This window comes from Myotis yumanensis, unplaced genomic scaffold, assembly GCF_028538775.1.
Source record: "Myotis yumanensis isolate MYYU_CA2020_CCGP unplaced genomic scaffold, mMyoYum1.0.hap1 SCAF_11, whole genome shotgun sequence".
Lineage (NCBI taxonomy): Eukaryota > Metazoa > Chordata > Mammalia > Chiroptera > Vespertilionidae > Myotis > Myotis yumanensis.
In genome coordinates, this window is record NW_027223762.1 from 71,872,798 (window position 1) to 71,891,617 (window position 18,820).

Here is an 18,820-nt window from a genome sequence, read left to right on the forward strand (position 1 = left end):
CACAGGCCTGGTCTCAACCCATTGGTCAAAAACCATCCCAGGAAGTCCTGGATGGACTTAACCGAAAGGAACACAATGCAGGAGTCTTGGCAGCCCAGTCTGGTTTTCCCGAGATGCAGCATGAGTGGACGGCCCCCTGTGAGCCAGGGCTGCTAGACTCTGCTTAGGAATTTGGGCCGATTAACCATGAGCAGACCCTTTTGACAGGTATAACCTTTTCCGGGTCAATAATCTTTATTAGCAAAGTGGGTGTAAGTAACAGTGACTGAGACTGAGAACATCAACGGCATCTAAGTGCGAGGGTAACTGGGAGATGCTGAGACGATGGCTCAAGGAGCAGGAGGTCGCGGCTGGTCCTTTGGGCTGGAGGGATTCTCTCTTGCCCACCTTCCTCTCTTCCCCTCTCTCTCTGTTTCTTTCTCCCTCCAAGGTAAGCCTTCTGAGCTCCTCCCCTTTCCATCTGTCTCAGAGGATAATTGAGGAGCTTGCCCACCTGCCTCTGAGCTAGGGTTGCTCCACAGCCTTCAACAGCATGTACTTGTGGGGCTCCTTTTCAGCCACTCCTCGCCCCAACACTGTCACCCTGTTGTCTAGTGTGCATGGAATTTCTTCTTTATAAATGCTCGTTTGTTATGCAGACACCTTGCACTTCAGTATTTTATTTCATTTTTAAAGTAACACACTATAAAGACAGACAGAATAAAACAGAGAGCCCAGAAATAAGCCCTCACATATATGATCAAATGATCTTTGCAGGGTGCCAACCCATTTAATGGGGGAAAGACAGTCTTTTCAATAAATGTGCTGGGAAAACTGGATATTCACATACAAAAGAAAGAAGTTGGTCCCTTACCAACACCAAATATAAAAATTAACACAAATTGGTTAAAGACCTAAGTATAAGAGCTAAAACTATAAAACTTGTGGAGGAAAACACTGTGTAAAAAGCTTCAGAACATTGGACTTGGTGTCTCAGATATGACACCAAAGGCAGAGGCAACAAAAAATATATAGACAAGTTAGACCACAACATTTTTTAAATTTCGTGCATCAAAAACACTATTAACAGAATAAAAAGGCAACCCACAGAATGGAAAATATTTTTGCAAATCATATATTTGATAAGGGATTAATATCCAGAACTACTAAAAATCAACAGCAGAAAAAGAAACCAAACCAATTAAAAAATGGGCAAAGGACTTGAATAGACATATCTCCAAATGAGGCGGGGGGGGGGGGGGGGGGGGCGGGGCAGGGAAGGGAGGGTGTTATAATTTGATAGCTACAGCACCTGAATTAATCTGAAAAGTAATCAAATTATTTTAAATCTTAGAACACATATACTTATGTGAATAGAGGGTTAAGTTTCTCATATGTGAATAGAAGGTTAAGTTTTTCTTAATTTTCCTTTTCAAGGCCTGTGCGAAGCGATTGAGGAGGTGACTCAGCTGTGAATCCAGCAAGCAGAACCAATAAGCAGGGTCAGACTCACCTGAAGTCAAAACATCATTTCATCGACATCCTCTCATCGCCTGATGACTAAAGACAATAGCTGAGTCTGCGGACCTCCAGGGCTGCCTCACCCTAGCCCCTTCCCCTTTACAATCCTGCACCTGCACCAGGATTTGATGCTTGTAAGCACCCTGTCTTCTTGGTTGGCTAGCCTTCTCGATAAACGCATAACATGATTCAGCCATGCCTTTGTTGGACACAGAGACAGGCAGCCCGAGCCCAACCGGGGGTTTCCCAGAAACACAAAGAAGACATACAAATGGACCATAAGGCACATGAAAAGATGCTCAATATCACAAATCATTAGAAAAAAACAAAGCAGAACTATGCTGAGATAGCAGATATCTCATACTCATTAGAATGGCTACTATTTTTTAAAAATATACAAAAACAAAAACAAACAAACAAAAAGCAAGTGTTGGTGAGGATGTAGAGAAACTTGAACCCTAGTGCATTGTTAGTGGTGCTGCCCCATGGAAAACAGTATAGAGGCTCAAGGTACTTAGTTAATTCATAGAAACAGAAAGTATAACAGTGGTTGCCAGGGCCTGGGGGAGAGTGGGAAGTGGGGAATTAGGGTTTAATGGGTGTAGAGTTTCAGTTTTACAAGATGAAAGAGTTCTGGAGATGGACGGTGGTGATGATAACACAATATTATGAATGTTTTTAATACCACTGAACTGTATACTTAACATGGTTAAGATAAATTATGTTATGTGTATTTTGGCACAATAAAAATGAGAAACAAAAGCAATATATACATAAACAAGTTAAAAGCAATTCAGTACAAAAGTTTATTTTGCAAAAAGAATTCTCCCCTCATTCACACACATCTACCAATGGTCCCTTTCTCATATTAGAGTCTTGAAGGTGTTGCATCTGCTCTTCAGAGCCATTCACACATACAATATTCTGGACACTTCCTCCGGCTTTCTTTGCTTTGATTTAACCATATGTCCTGATAGTGTTTCATGTCAGGTTATATAGAACTCCTGTATGAACTTAAACGGCTGTCCACTGAGCCATTTTATGAATGCATAGACACCAGATACAAGTGAGTACAGGCCTGCGATTCCATTTGCACTAAGTTCTGAAATTGGCCAAATGAACGTGTGGTGTTAAATTCAGGAGGGTGGCCGCCTAGGAGGAGAAACGGGGCACTGACTGCTGGTGGCCGCTGAAGTGCTGGTCATGCTGCTGCTGAAGCTCAGTGATGGTTACATGTGTGTCCACATGGTAACAATACGCTGAATGCACACTTAGGGTTTCTGCACTTTTCTGAATGGTGGTCTCCAATCTTATCCAATTTATGTCACAGTCTAGTGGGAAAGGCAGATATAGAGGCAAATCACTATGGCTCAGGTTGGTAAGCGACTTCAGGACTTACAGCTGAGAGGCGCCAATATAATCAGGTCAGGAAGGTCAGAAAAGAAACAAACGGCACCAGGGCAATCAGGAAGGTCAGAAGGGGGAGATGAAACAATCAACTTTTATGGGAGACAGCTGCAGCCAGGGAGGTTACGGGAGATGGCCGCAGCCCAGGAGTAAACTGAAAAACAAACAACTTGATAAGAAACCAGACAGGCATTAACTCACAACGGCGCCAGATCCCCAGAAGAATGACCCCAGATTACTTCCCCCGTTTGCTAGAGAAGTATATAACCTGTGCTTAAACTCTTGGTCGGGGCTGACAGCCGCTGCTCTGCTGCGTTCAGAGTAAGCTGTGAGCCCCAACATGTTGGAAACTAAATAAACCCTTTGCCTTTTGCATGAGAAGCGTCTCTTGGTTCTTTGTGACAGCGGCTTGCGTCCAGGGCGTTACACAGCCTTTGACTCCAGGGCGGCTAGAAGCTGCCCACGTGCGAATCCCAGGGTTGCTAGTTCTATAAACTTGGCTAGGTTCCTCCGTGTCCACACCTGTAAAATGGGAACAACATGCAATCACCTGGTAGTTATTGCCCGATTTAATATAATCTATGCAAAGTGGGTAGAAGTGCTCCGCAAGCACCGGATTAGGTGCTGGATAAACGCTAGCTACCAAGTTACCACTAAATTGTAATTGTTACAGGAGAAAGGACCTTCCTCCGTGCGCAATACATGCTTCGGGTTTAACAGCCAGCGCCAGCCTCCTCGGGGACTGCGCGATCGCGAAGGATCGAAGGAGCGAAGGAGCGTGGTCGGAGGTGCTGGCGGTCGGGAAGACGTCTTCCCGGACAGGTGACATCGCGCCCCGGCCCCCCCTTGATTTCACCTGCGTCCCCTTTAAGAGCGAGACCATGACGTCATCTCCACACAGCGCAACTTACCTTGAAATCGCCCGGTAGTCCTCCGGGCGACCGCAATTGGCTGGTGGGCCCGCGGCGGCACCGCCCCTTGGTCCCGTTGCCCCGGCGCGGGCGGTCAATCGCCCAGGCGGGAGCGGCGATTGGCCGCGGGCGCGTCCTCTCGGGAGGGGCGCGTAGTCTGCGCTCTGGGGGGAGGGGCGCGGCGCCGCGTCTGGAGCCCCGCGGTCCGGTCCTCGCGCCCGCCCGCCCGCCCGCCCTCCCGCGGGTCCCTCCTGCCCCTGCTTGCCGGGCAGGGCCGCCCGCGCCATGGAGTCCTACGACATCATCGCCAACCAGCCCGTGGTCATCGACAACGTGAGACCCGGCAGCTGGGGGGAAGGCGGGCGCCCCGCCCCCGGGTCGCACGCGGCGCCGGGTGGGACCCCGCCCGTCTGGGCTCGTCCTCTGCGCGTTGCCCGCCGGGGGCCGCGCGCTGCTTGGCCCTGGAGCCGGGGCCTTGGGGCCGCCCGTGCCCGAGCCCGGCCCCAGCCGCGCGATGAGCACTTGGGGAGGGCAGGAGTGACAGCGGCGGCCCCGCGGGGCCCCCCCAGCCCCTAGGCCCCTCCGCCGCCCCCGGGTAGAGAAGGGTGCTTTGCCCCTTTGCACACTGATGGCCCCTTTGGGAGGGTGGTTCCGGGGACCTTACCACAGCGCTTCCCAAGGGGCTGCGCCCAGGCAGGACCCTCCGAGCGCACAGGCCCTCCTGCCCTCCCCCGGGACTGGGAGACACGCAGGTTCGGTCCGCCACCCACAGTCCGCCACCTGGGTGGCTGCCGGCTGCTTCGATCTCCGAAGTGCGGAGCAGACCTGCGGCGGCCGGCGGCGCGGGGAGAGCTCAGGCCCCTCCCCAGGACCGTGCACAGTCGGGATACTTGTTCCCGAGCCCAGGAGAGGTGCCTGGTTCCTGCGGCTTGTCCCGCCGCTCTGGCGCTCAGCGTGCCAGCTGGCCTCCAATTTCTGGTCCATAGTAAGAAAACGAGTAGCCCTGGTGTCTGCCTCTCGAGCGTGAGCCGGGGAGGTTTTGATGGTGATTCCTTCTCTTTCTCCCTCACACATGACCCCATGTCATCCCGGAGCCGCTCTTTTTGGAGTTCCCATGTGGCTCCCTGAGCCACAGCACAGGATGTTTAATAAGAAGCTAGGACTCGGCGTAGGGGTGCCCTCAGCAGGCTCCGGGAAGGACCAGGCCACGTCCCTTCTTGGGATGAAGTAATTCAGGCCAATCAACGTGCTTCTGAGTTGGGGGAGCGGCCTGCATGGTGCTCTGGGCTTCCAGCTGCTCTGTAACTTGGGCTGTTGCTTCCTGCATCGCAGACCCGGAGTGTGATGAAGACCTGTGTGAAGAGGGTCTGGGGAGGGGTCCAGATGCCGGGTCCAGGCTGCAGCAGGGCAGCGCAGCTCTTGTCTGCAGTCTCTAAGAAAACCCCTGGAGCTGCAGTTTCGTAGGCTCCCAGTGGTCTTTCCCCGGGCCTGTCCCCTGGGAGCAGAGGGGCCAGGGGCTGTTGAGAAAAACGATGCTGGCTTTCAGGACAGCTTTGCCCTGGATCCCTCTTGCGGGAGCTGCCCTGGAGCGTGCAGAGGTGGATGGACTTTGTGATGGGCTCTCGGTCTCCTGTTGGCATGCTGGGCTGGATAGTTCTTGGTTGTGAGGGGCTGGCTTGTGCACCACAGGGTGTTTAGCGGCGTCCCTGGCCTCTACCCACTAGATGCCAGTAGCATCCCCTACAGACATTGTCAAATGTGGGAGGAAGGGGTGTAGAAGTGCCCCCACACACTGTCCTGAGCCACTGGTGTACTTGTAAATGACCTTGCCCTCTCGGCAGGATCTCAGCAGCCTGCTCTCCACTGTAGGGCACTACCTTAATTTGGAGGCGAATGCAGACAGCTAAACAGTGTTTTTCCTTTCAGGGCTCTGGGGTGATCAAGGCTGGCTTTGCAGGAGATCAGATCCCCAAATACTGTTTCCCAAACTAGTAAGTGTTCAGGCAGCAGCCCTAACCTTTTTGTTTGCTTCCCAGGAGAACAGTGATCCTGAGTCTTTGAGGCCAACCTTGAGGCGGACACTGTTGAGGGCTCTGCAAGGAGCAGACAGCTGCTCTGGGCTTCCCCCTCCTCTTTGGAGTCTGATTTTGGTCCCTCACTGAGGGAGGGAGAAGCGCCAGCATTCCCCTGGGGACAGGGCGTGGCCGCAGCAGCTACAGTAAAAGGGAGAAGATTCCCAGAGAAAAGCCTGAACTCGGGGAAGAGTGGGCTATTACTGCACAGCCACCTCTTCCTCCCAGGAGAGGTTTTCTTTGGGGCTTATTTATTTTCAGACTCTAGAAAATACTTTCTCAGAGGAGGTGAAACCTGAGAAAGCCTGGGGTTCACCTTCGGCTACTCCAGTCCCTTGGGAAGTTTTCCCTCAGCAGCGCACCTCAAAAATCCTAGAGGCTTTAGAGCAGCGGTTCTCAACCTGTGCGTTGCGACCCCTTTGGGGATCGAACGACCCTTTCACAGGGGTCGCCTAAGACCATTGGAAAACACATATATAATTACATATTGTTTTTGTGATTAATCACTATGCTTTAATTATGTTCAATTTGTAACAATGAAATTGGGGGTCACCACAACATGAGGAACTGTATTAAAGGGTTGCGGCATTAGGAAGGTTGAGAACCACTGCTTTAGAGTGATTAGCCTAAGCCTGGGGAGGGGCGGGGTCCTTTCTGAAACCCACTTGGGTGTAATTAAGGGTCCTGTTGTGCAGGGAACTTGGGTCAAATTTTGAAATCTATTCTGGAAGCCCCGGCAGTGGGAAAGGGGCACAATCGACTGAACGGGAGCGGGGTACAGGGAGCCACTACCCAGCTTCCCGGGTCATCCTCCCTCGTCCTCCTGACCCCGAGAGCATGGGCTGAGTCGCTGGCTGCGGAAGCCAACTCCTGCCAGAATAGGCCATGGAGGGCTGATGCTCCAGAGCTCAGCCCTCTATGGGGGGGACACCTTTTCTTCTGACCCCGAGCTTCCTGTCCTGCTGAGGCCTGTTCTGTAGCCCCTGCTCGGTAGTCCCGCATCCCAGATCCCTGGCTTCTGACCACATTCTGGTGCTTTGGAGTAAGTTACTCTTGACCACCGGAGTTGGGCTTTCCAGCTGTGCCCCTGCCTGCCTCACTGACTGCCTGTCCCCGCAGTGTCGGGCGCCCAAAGCACATGCGCGTGATGGCTGGAGCCCTGGAAGGGGACCTCTTCATTGGACCAAAAGCAGAGGTAACGTGGAACCTGCACTTCCCTGGGTTTGGGGTCTTCATGGTCCCAGGAGCCTGTCTGGGGGCAGAGCTGTCCTGCAGAGCCCCCCAAGACTGTTCTCTGGGCCACGTGCCAGATGCCCCCTGGGCTCTCCAGGCCTTAGCTCTGAAGGCTACCCTGTAATGAGGCGGTGGCTCCTGGGGTGGGGTACAGTTAGGTACTCATGCCCTGTCTTTTGGAAGCTGCAGAAGAAAGAACTGATTAAAAAGTGACTTAAGAGTCCGAATTACCCAGACTTGATAACTGATCCCAACAAGAGCTGTGGAGCCATCTCTTGCACCCCAGCTGGGGTGACTTGCAGGGGCCACACGGCCAGAGAGGCCCTCAGGAGGAGCGAATGTGGTGGTGGTGGGGGGGGGGGGGGGCGGTTATACGCAAGTGCAGATTAGGCACCTGGGCAACAGTGTGGGGGTGCCAGGATCTGGGAGCACAATAGGGGCTCTCAGGAGATGGGTCAATAGGGAAGAGGCAAAGTGGTGCTTGGGAAGAAGGGACATAGGGACATTGGAGGACAGTCCATGCAGGAGATGTGAGCACCGGCAGGGGAACTGGAGAAGGGGCAGGGGGGTGACAGGTGACCACAGAGGGGACAGTACAGGCGCCGATGGGAGCGTAGCCATGTGTGGGGAAAAGAGGAGATGCGCTGGCCGTGAGTATAGAGAAGCGTGCCAGGGAGGAGGCCGAGGCCTGGGGGGGGGGGGCGGGGGGGGGCAGGAAGCACTTCACCACCCTCCCTGTCCCTGGCCAGGTGAGGCTGGCTAGACTCTGAGAGGCTGCCAGACAATCGAGCCACGCGCATGGGGACACCCAGGAAGCAGCGGTGGTTCTACTCCGGGCAGGTGAAGGCAGAAAGCAGTGGCCGGGGGTGGGGCCTGGAGCCACACTGCCTTCCCATCCTCCTGTGCAGGAGCACCGCGGGCTGCTGACTCTGCGCTACCCCATGGAGCACGGCGTGGTGCGGGACTGGAATGACATGGAGCGCATCTGGCAGTACGTCTACTCCAAGGACCAGCTGCAGACCTTCTCTGAGGAGGTGTGGCAGCCAGGCCTCCCCCAGGCTCCGAATCCCCTCGCTGTGCCCTCCCTGCTGTGCTCCCTCGGGGCCAGGCTCCCATATTTCCTGCGTTTTGCTGGGGCCTGCTGCCTCTTCACTGTGTGGGGGGCACAACAGTCGGGTCGGCCAAGCAGAAACTTCCCGAGAGAGCGGGCTGTGGAAGAGTAACTGCCAGCAGGTGACAGGACAGTGTCCTTGAGAAGGACGTGCACTCACTTCGGGTGCACGGGGAGGAGGGTTCCTCTGGAAGATCCTTTCAGGGCCTCGAGTGCCATCTGTGCACACGCCCACAGCTCTGCTGTCTCTTGTAGCATCCTGTTCTCCTAACGGAAGCCCCGCTCAACCCGAGTAAGAACCGGGAGAAGGCGGCAGAGGTGTTCTTCGAGACCTTCAATGTGCCGGCCCTGTTCATCTCCATGCAGGCCGTGCTCAGCCTGTGAGTGGTCCCTGGGTCCCATCCTCCCTGGGGCCGTCCTGCTCGAGGTGGCCAGATGGGGAGTTCCTTGGGCCGTTGTCCTAGGGTTCCTTCCGGGGGTGGGAGGCCCATGCCTTACCGGCTGAGGCAAGAGGATGCTGACCTGCTGACAGGTACGCAACAGGACGCACGACAGGAGTGGTGTTAGACTCGGGGGACGGGGTCACCCATGCTGTCCCTATCTACGAGGGCTTTGCCATGCCGCATTCCATCATGCGGGTGGACATTGCTGGCCGCGACGTCTCCCGCTATCTCCGGCTGCTGCTGCGCAAGGAAGGCTTCGACTTCCACACCTCAGCGGAGTTTGAGGTTGTTCGGACCATCAAAGAGGTGACGAAGGGCAGGAGGTTGTGGAGTGACGGGAGGAGGGCGAATGACAGGGGAGGAGGGCAGGACCAAGGCTTGAAGTCGAGCCTGGGTGTGGGTGTCCCACTCACAGCCTTTGAAGGTGTGTCCCTACCCCCCACGCCTCGCAGAGAGCCTGCTACCTGTCCATCAACCCGCAGAAGGATGAGGCTCTGGAGACAGAGAAGGTGCAGTACACCTTGCCGGATGGCAGCATGCTTGACGTAAGTCACCAGGCCCGGCCCTGGGTGGCGGTGGTGCTGCTGGGCCTGGAGGAAGAGGCCTATACCTCCATCTTATGTTTCAAAGGTGGGGCCAGCACGATTTCGGGCCCCCGAACTGCTGTTCCAGCCAGACCTGGTAGGGGACGAGAGCGAGGGGCTCCACGAGGTGCTGGCCTTCGCCATCCACAAGTCGGACTTGGACCTCCGCCGGACGCTGTTCGCCAACATCGTGCTTTCAGGAGGCTCCACGCTGTTCAAAGGTGCCTGACCTGGGAGGTGGGGGGTGGGGGAGCAAGGGCGGCTGGGCCTTCTGAACCCCCCTCCCTGCAGCCTGGGACAGGGCCCCTTTTCTATTGGCTTTTTGGTGCTCAGTGAGCAGTGCTTTTTAAGAGTAAGATTTAAAATGACATTTACTCACTTCATAAGTAGGTGATTGGTTTATATGAGATCTAAAATGTGTTAGATGAAGTGTCCTTTCCCATTGTCCTGGTCACCCCTTCCCTCCGCACAGGACTTGCTGGTTTCTCCGGCAACTGTCAGCTGCCTTCCTGCACATATAAACAAATGTGCATCAACCCCACATACACACAAACTGCATGTTCTGCACGTCCCAACCATGTATGGCTTACTTAGCATATTATCTGGAAGATCTTGTCCTGCCATGTAAGTTCTTCGATTTGTCCGTGTGGTATTTCACTGGACGGATGTGCCACATGGCCGTGTCCTGCTGATGGCCTCTTGCAGTCCCTTCTAGTCTCAGATGTGCACCGTCATTTCCCGTGGTGAGAACAGACCGACGGTAAATCCCAGAGAATAGCCGGGTCAGGGCGGATGTGCCTTTGTTATTGGGTAGTTGCTGTCCATTCCCTCCTGGGAGCTTGTGCCCATCGCCTGCCTGACACTGTGTGATCTCTGCCCACCTGACAGGCAGAATGGTAGATGTTTTCTCCTGACTTGTCATTTGCCTTTGACTTTGCTTCTGGCGGGTTTTGACTGCTGGAGCATTGGGTGAGGAAGAACGTGGGGGCCAGCAGAGCCAGGTGACTTGGGGTTCTAGCTCATGTCACCTCTGTTAGCGGGGTCACTTGCAGGCATGGGGCTGGGTCTTTTCTGCCCCTGGAGTGGCTCGCGCCTACCCTTCATGCCGGAAAGAGCTGCTGAAGGAAGGTGGCGGCTGGGGGGCACCAGGCTGGAGAAGGGGAGCTAGTGGTAAGAGGGCCAGAAGTGGACCCCAGGCTAGCCAGCCTTGTGTTCACAGGTTTTGGTGACCGATTACTAAGTGAAGTGAAGAAGCTTGCCCCAAAGGACGTCAAAATCAAGGTGAGGTTGTGGAGCGTGCCCGTGGCGCATGGGGTGCTGGGCAGCCCTGACTGGGAGGAGAGGGCACCGGTCGCCTCCGGGGGCCTCTCATTTCCAGCCAGCCCAGCCGCTGCTCCCATTCGCCTGTTCCCCTGCTCCCGGCTCATGTACTTGCTGTCTGGCCTCGGGCCGTGGGAATCACCCCCAGCGGGGGCGGGGCTGCTGCGTGGGGACAGGCAGTTACGTGTTGCTTGCTCCCTCTAGATCTCGGCCCCTCAGGAGCGGCTATACTCCACGTGGATCGGGTGAGGCAGGGCTCCCAGGGAGGGATCGGGAGGAAACCATTTTGCCCTGGACACTTCTCCCAGGGTTAGCCAGGCCAGGAGGAGGTGGGTGGATTTCCTCCCAGGTGAAGGAAACAGCTCTGAGTGCCCAGGGAGGGCGGCTCTGCCCAAGAACACCACCCTCCCTCCTCACAGTGGCTCCATCCTGGCCTCGCTGGACACTTTTAAGAAGATGTGGGTCTCCAAGAAAGAGTACGAAGAGGATGGCGCTCGTGCTATTCATCGTAAAACCTTCTAGTGCCCAAGGAGAAGGGGGCAGCGTTGGGAGAATGGGAGGAAAGGGAAGCCAAAGTCCTTGACCCTTTCTGTCTGGGCCCCCTGCATGCCCCGACCCCGGGCAGGTGCAGCAGCGCCTCCCTGCAGCCCTCCCACATGCACGCACACACACAGGAACGTTTAGCTGCATGGGTGGGAGTCTGGAATATAGGAATTGGGGAGCCCAGCCTTCGGTGGTTCTAGGGGTCCCTCTTGGCAGGACCAATTAAGCCTATGGTTCCTGCCTCTAACCCTTGGGGCTGCTTCCCTGAGCTCCAAGGCCAGACACCCAAACGCCCCCATTTCCTCCGACAGTCCCTCCCAGAGCCGGGGTGCCTGTGTAAGTAGCCTTGGGGAGTGGAGTAGAGGAGGGGCAGCCAGCAGCTCCCACTGGTGTATCGCTGTTTTTCATGCCTCCTCCTCTTCCTTACCTGACCGGGTGACGAGAAGGCCAGCTACTCCTAGGCATCCCTGACCTTCTGCACTGTCCCCATCTTCCTGAGTGGATGCCTGGGTGCAGGCTGAGTCCTGGTAGCCTGCCCTCCCCAGTGAGGGGTTCTGGCCACGGTTGGACCCTATAGAGCCAGGGCAGAGTACGCTGGGAGCTTGGGCAGCCAGTCTGTTACGCTCTCCCCTTCAAAGCACTTCATTGACTTGCTGCTCCTCCTCCTTTACCCCAGTACTGGATGGGGAAGGGTTAATGGTCTTTGCTGGTTGAGGGGGAGTCACTTAATCAGGAGTCAGACCCAGAGGGGTGAGGGGGCACAATCCTCTCCCATGAAGGTCTTCATTACCCTGGGGCCAGAGCCCCACCGCCCCCTCCCAGATATGTATAATAATTTAACACAGTTGCCTGAAAAAAACATTTTTGTAAAGCATTATAGTAATAATTATGGACAAGGCCCAGTGTGCGGCCGTTTTCTTGTGGTTCTTGTGCTGTTGTTTGCTCACCCAGCCCTGGGGCTCTGAGAGAAAGGACGGGCACGGAGCAGTATGACACTGGCTCTGGTTCAGAAGCCTGAGGGTTTTAGTGGTTGTTGGGGCAACATGGCACGGGAGGCCCCAGGAGGCTGGGCTCTCAGCCTGGAGGCAGAATTCCCAGCCTCATTACCCATCCTCCGGAGCAGCAGGACCAGGCTGCCTTCCTCTGCCTGTTCTGGACAGGGCCTCCTGGCAGGTGGGGCTCAGGCTTTGTCTTTGCGCCCTACCTGTTGGAACACCTCTGCTGCCGCGCTCACGTGTGGCTGTGGCTGACAGACCAGCAATGATGCAGGCAGAGTTCAGACAAGTCAGGAAGGAGAGTGATGGGGGAGATGGCAGAGGTGGTGTCGATGAGCTGGGCTCTGAAGGTAGAAGCCGAGGCCAGGAAGGCGGTGGAAGGAGCAGTGAGAAACAAGTCCAGAGAGTGTCTGCCCTTCACCAAGTCTTTGAACACCTAGACTATGTCCAGGAGGGTGCCATTTGGGGTCAATGGTAAACATATCTTTGCCCCAAAAAACACAAGTTGGGAGGAAGAACAGGCTGTCTCAGTACAGAGTTGTAGGGCCAAATGGAAGAGCATCTAGCCCAGCAGTGGGGCAGGTTGGCTTGTGTGGGTCCAGGAGTTAACCAGGTGTGGGAGGGTGTGCCAGGCAGAGGTAAGAGCTCAAGGAGACGCCTGGGACCGGTGGGGCTGGACAGAAGGGCAGACCTGAGTGATGCCAAGTCAGCAGGGAAGGGAAAGTGGTCTCTGGCTAGAATGCAAGGTAGACCAAAAAGGGAGGTGGGACCAGCATATGGAGGCCTGGGGGGAGGGGGGAGTTAGCTGTGTCCTGGCTGAAGGGCAGCCTGCCACAGGATCATGGTTGTCATCGCTGTGTGTGGCAGGCAACGGAGTTAGAAGAGCTGAGGGAGGGCCCAGGACTGAGATCATGTGTAAGGGGAGAGATTACTCTGTCTGGCCTGTCTTCACGGGGCGTTTTGTAAGGCTTTGTGGTCAGTGAGCAGGTAAGCCCATACCTGCCTTCAAGGGGGAAACGGAATTTACAGAGAACCTTTTGTTTGGGGTTCTGTTCATGTACCACTTCTCCCAGCCATACAAGTTGCAGCCCTATTACATTGAGTCCTGCCTCCTCCCTACCTCCTCCACATTCTGTCAGTCACCAGTTCTGTTGGTTCTGTGGTATCTTCCCCCCCCCCGCCCCCCCATCACTTCTTTCCCATGATGGCCACACCCCTCTGGCTCAAGACCACAGCTCCACTTTCCCCAGCAATCTATTTGCTCTTGGAGCTAAAGCCCAGAGAGCCTTGGTTCTGCCACTTCCTAATCCACAGTGTAAGCAGTTGTCCGCTGCCTGGTGAAATCACCTTCATGAACTACCCATTGTTGATGTAGTTCAGGCCCTTTGGGATCTGTCTCTTCCCCATCTTAGGCTCCCACATCATCACGCCCTGCTTTGCCTGCCAGCCAGCCTCTGCTCATGCTGTTCTCTGCTAGGAGTGACTTTCCCATCTGTCTGTGGAAATCCCATCCTTTAAGCCAAGCACTATGCAGCATGCCCCTCCCTCTTTCGGCAGGGATGGTGCGAGCTCTGGACCTGCTGCAGCAAAATGACAGATGAGAAGGTGGTAAGGTTAGAATGAACCTTAAGGGGGTGTATGGATTCCTAGATACATCCAGATAGATACTGAAATAAATATGCCTCTGGGTATGACCACTAGGGTTAGAAATATTTGTATATTTCCTAGCCCTGACTGCTCAGAGGGCCTAGAGGCAGTGATACCCCAGTAGCAATGAGCACATATAGTGTCCAAATCTTGGTTTCTAAATACTATTCTTCAATAAAAGGAACCAGAGCTCCTTGGGGAAATTCTGATCTGAAGCAGAGAGAATATAAAATGAGTCTGGAATATCTTATACCATAAAGAATGTGCTCAAAAAAGGAAGGAGCCTTGGTCTCGACACAGGAACCAACCTGAAGGAGCACCCAGGTTGCAATGAATTATAAGCCATAGAATACAATCGTGATGAGTCCACTCTGACATAGATTTATACATGGGAGAGAAGGGACAGTTCTTCCTTACAGTAAAATTGCAATTAATAAATGTTTACTGATCTATTAGTGCCATAAAGAAATCAGCGCACAATAGCTTAAAGCAACATAAATACAGTTCTATAGAAGTCTGACATAGCCCTGGGTGGGTAGCTTGGTTAGAGCTTTGTCCCAATACACCAAAGTTGCAGGTTGATCCCCAGTCAGGGGACATACAAGGATCAAACAATGAATGCATAAGTAAGTGGAACAACAAATCATTGTTTCTCATGCAAATCAATTTTTAAAAAGTCTGACATGGGTCTCACTTGTGCTGAAATCAAGGTGTCAGAATCCTTTCCCAGCTGCTGGAGGCTACCTGCATTTCTTGGCCTGTGGTCCCCTTCCATCTTCAAACCAGCAACACTGCATCTCTCTACTCTTCCAGTTACATCCTTCTCTGACTTCTGCCACCCTTGTAATTACTGGGCCCCCAGACAACCAGGGTAATCTCCATTTTAAGGTCAGGTGATTAAGCAACCTTCACTCCATCTGCTGCCTTAACCTTTTGCTACAGGACCTAACATTCCATTTCTGGGCATGAGGACATGCACATCTTGGGTGAAGAGAGGCTGTTACTCTGCCTACCACCACCTGGATATGTACTGAAGACTTTATATAGAGAGGATAAAGAAGCAAAGTGGGCTTTGAGATGAGGGAGGGAGAAGGCAGATCGATGAATGATATAGAAAGTCACTGAAGGTGGGAATGGTAGAGGTAGATTTAATAGATGGCTACCTAGGTGTTCCCTTTCCCACAGGGAAGGGTCTTCAATGGCAGAGAAATGCTTGTGCATTTCCTGGAAATGAGATGATGACTGATGACAAGGAATCGAAGCAATAGTTGTGACCATACCTTGAAGAGGAGACAATACAAGATTGGGGAAAGGGGGCTTTTCTCTTCAATTCTCATTAATTCAAGTGAAATATCTAGTTTGAATCAATTTTGTGAGACTGTAACTAAAGTTCCTCTGTGGTTAATCCCAACACAAAGTGGAAAGGTACTTATTTCCATTTTATAGGTAAACATAGTTTTTGAAAATTATCGTCACAAATATAATGTGGCTAAATTGGGCTGTTTCTCTGCTCAACTATTTTTGGTGCTGTTTTATTATTATGGCAAAGTTAGAAAATACACAAAAGCAGAAAGAACAATGACCTCATACCTTCCTAGCTACAAGGGATCAATCACACCCCAAATCACTTCTGTTTTAAAGCTAATCAGGCATATTTTACCCTTAGTATCGGTATGTACCTCAAAAGCATAAAAAACTAACTCCATTAACACCTAAAAATGTAATAAATCCTTAAACATCAAATATACAGTTTAAAACATTCTAATTTCTTTTTTATAGTTGGTGTGTGTGTCTGTGTGTTTTGGTTAATCCTCACCCAAGGATATTCTGGATTTTTAGGGAGAGTGGAAGAGAGAGGGAACGAGAGAGAAACATCAATGTGAGAGAAACACATTGACTGGTTGCCTCCTGCATGAATCTGATGACCAAGGCCTGGGCCGGGGAGAAGGCTGCAACCAAGGCACATGCCCTTGACTAGAATCAAACCCGGGACCCTTTGGTCCGCAGGCCGACGCTCTATCACTGAACCAAACCTGCTAGGGCTATAGTTGGTTTTTTAGATCAAGATCCAAACAAGGTTCGCCACTGTTCTTGCTCCCACATCCATTTTACTCCATAGTTTCTCCCTTTTTCCCTCTCCTTGCAATGTGTTTGTTGACAAAACCTGGTCATTGGTTTCTAGAATTGTCCCGTATTCTGGATTTTACTGATGGTACCCCCCAATAACTGGGCTTTGAACTTGGGTCCCTCAAAACCTCAAAGCCCCCCAAAATCTCAAGTCACCCTTTCTAACAATACTGTGAGGACTTACCATCTGCCAGACTCTTAATAAATGTTACTACTTCTGACACCTGGCAAGGTATTTATCTTTTTTGTGGATATAACGTACCTTGAAGAGCATGTCCCCAGTGACAAAGTTAAGTGATGCAGCTAATATTACAAGTCCAGTCAGCCCGACTCCACAGCACATGCTTTCCCCCGTACAAGGTAGTCCCAATCATGGCATTATGGCATTGTCAGTCTCAGTGTACATGAGTGGATGGCAAGCTAATAGTAACAGATAGCTATTCCTGATAAAAGAATTAACCATATCTCGACAAAAACAGAAAAGAAATAAGACCAGCCAACTATGGGAGGAGCCAAAGCAATGGCTAGTCTTTATCGGAAACAAGAAACTTTACAGCACATTCTGACTGAGTCAGTGCAGGGGCTCAGTGGGACAACTGGTGGGGCACCAGCTTATAATGGGTTCCACAGCTAGGGCATCGCTGGGTCTCGCCTTTGTGCACCCAGAACCAGATGACAGCACTGTTGTCCTCTTCACCTAAAAGGAAAAAGTGGTTGAAGGGCATCTAGGCTAGAAGAGAGGAGACTGGCAATATGAACTCTTTTCCTCAGACACCTCTGAGACACAAAGTTATGGTTGACACCTTGAGAGATCAGTTCAAGGTATCCCCCCATTTTCCAGATGAGGAAACGGAGGCCCAGAGTTTACCTGTGAGTAAACTGACCATATATCAGAGTCAGTGTAGGTTCTAATAGTTCCCCTGCCTGTGCAGCATCCCAAAGGAGGGTCATTCTGATATGCAACCCTACTGCCTAAAATGGTACCTAGCAGAGAGCAAGTACGATGAGTATCTTCTGGATGAATACGCCTTCATGGTGCATCTCCAGTGAGCCAGCATTAGATATTCTATGCCGTTGATAGTAAGGATGACCTACTCAGGTATAAGGAGGATTGAGAGGGCCAGGACCCTTAGAACAACTTTTTTACAAACATATCCTCTTTACACACATACAGTCCCACAAAAGATGTGAAGCAGTCTACGGACATCCTGTAGAATAGGGCATATTAAAGAAAAATAAGGAAATAGTGATGAGGTACTTACAAATGCAGCCCACTATTCGCTTGTTGGTGATGGAAGGGACTAAATTAGGGTCTTCCTTGGTCCCTGAAGCTGGCTTTGGGGCTAGCATATTGTATGGGTCCTGAAAAAAACAAGAATTGAGCCATTATACCAGAGAGCCCCTACTCTAACTAGCGCTCCCGTTACCACAGGCAGGTTTCCTGGACCAAATGCTCCCAGAGAGGAGAATGCTCTGGTCCCATCCAAGGTCATGAGCTCCAAAGACAAGGAAGTTTCTGCTCACCAGTCCCTTCCGTGCAGCCAACATGACCTCCCGCTCCAGCCCAGTCGCCTGTTCGTCGTCAGTGGGAACACCACCTAAAGGAAGATACGTGAATTCTGGTGTCGGCTAAAATTACCAAGACAGAAAATGCACGCCGTTTAATGAGCTCACAAGCTCTAAAGGCTACCCCAACCCTCTGTCTCCTAAGGACCAGAGTCATGACTCCCCACAGAGACAGCACCAGGGAAATTCTTCCTCCTCCAACCACCGAGGCCAATTTTAGACACATTTTTTTTCTAAAAGCAGGTAAATCAGAGTCCTGGTGGCGTTCATCCAATTTACCGTGCGGGCGGGTCTGAACGCGGCTCAGCCCCTACCCATCGCGCCGGCAGCGCCTAACCCCCCAAGGTCACCGGCACCTCCATTAGGGTTCCTTTCCAGCAGGGTCAGTTAGGCGGGCTGCTCGGCGGGGGCCGGGAGGAACAGGGAAAGTCGGGCGGCGCCTGAGGCCAGCAGGGCTGGGGGCGGTCACGGGCCCGGAGGAGCGGAATGGCCAGCCCCGCGGTGCTGCGCGAGCACCCCCACCCCCCGGAGGCCCGCGGCGCCCGTCCCCGCGCGTCCGGCGGGCCGAGTACCTGCAGACGCCATGGAGCGCACCGCGGCCGCCGCATTGGGACCGCGGGCCCTCAGGGCCTGCGCCACCAGCGCTCCAGTTCCGCGGAGTAACCTTGAAGCCATCACGCCCGCTCCGACAGCAGCACTTCCGGGACAGGCTCTGAAGACAGGCGGGACTTCCTGGGAGGGCTGCTTCCGCCCAGTCGTCAGGCTTCCGCTTCCGCCCTGCCCCGCTCACGTGACTGCCCGGGGACTGAAAAGAATGCGTGTGCCCAGTGTTGTCTCGCATTTACCCCCTTGCGACCCGTGGAGGCGTGGGGGTCCTCGCGTCTCGGTTCTGGGTGGCGGGCTTCGCTTTCACCAACGCTGGGGTTTGGGGCAGCCCTTTTTGCGCCGTGGGACCCCGTATCCTCGTGGGTGGAATGTTGCAGCCACACTGGCATTCTTGTGCCTGTTGCCTGGCAGTTGTGCTCCCTAAACGTGGAGATTGCTATGGGAAGTCATTAAGCCTGCGTCTATCAAGGTGCTTGCTGGGTCCCAAATGATTTAATTTTTCTCTTTATTTTATTTTTAATATATTTTTATTGATTTCAGAGAGGAAGAGAGAGGGAGAGATAGAAACATCAGTGATGATAGAGAATCATGGATGGGCTGCCTCCGGCACGCCCCCTACTGGGGATCGAGCTCATAACCCCATCATGTGTTCTTGACCATAATCAATCCGGGTCCCTTCAGTCCACAGGCTGAAGCTCTATTCACTGAGCCAAACTGTTGAGAGTGTTATAGATGTCCCCCTTCCCTCTCCCCCG

At 53.1% G+C, this 18,820-nt stretch overlaps 2 protein-coding genes across 2 annotated transcripts; one reads left to right on the forward strand and one right to left on the reverse strand.

Annotated features, from left to right (window-relative positions):
- The first annotated feature begins 4,035 nt into the window (after nucleotides 1–4,035).
- On the forward strand, nucleotides 4,036–15,525 carry ACTR1B (actin related protein 1B). The gene is made up of 11 exons (XM_070429905.1): nucleotides 4,036–4,151; nucleotides 5,745–5,809; nucleotides 7,010–7,085; nucleotides 8,032–8,157; nucleotides 8,490–8,614; nucleotides 8,767–8,983; nucleotides 9,130–9,222; nucleotides 9,308–9,482; nucleotides 10,481–10,542; nucleotides 10,786–10,826; nucleotides 11,001–15,525. Exons 1-11 carry the CDS (start codon nucleotides 4,104–4,106, stop codon nucleotides 11,101–11,103), a joined length of 1,131 nt encoding a protein of 376 aa, XP_070286006.1. The 5' UTR covers nucleotides 4,036–4,103; the 3' UTR covers nucleotides 11,104–15,525.
- An 869-nt stretch (nucleotides 15,526–16,394) lies between these two features.
- Nucleotides 16,395–18,172, reverse strand: COX5B (cytochrome c oxidase subunit 5B). The gene is made up of 4 exons (XM_070429906.1): nucleotides 18,032–18,172; nucleotides 17,418–17,491; nucleotides 17,156–17,255; nucleotides 16,395–16,590 (listed from the first exon to the last, which is right to left on the reverse strand). Exons 1-4 carry the CDS (start codon nucleotides 18,132–18,134, stop codon nucleotides 16,478–16,480), a joined length of 390 nt encoding a protein of 129 aa, XP_070286007.1. The 5' UTR covers nucleotides 18,135–18,172; the 3' UTR covers nucleotides 16,395–16,477.
- Nucleotides 18,173–18,820: the final 648 nt, after the last annotated feature.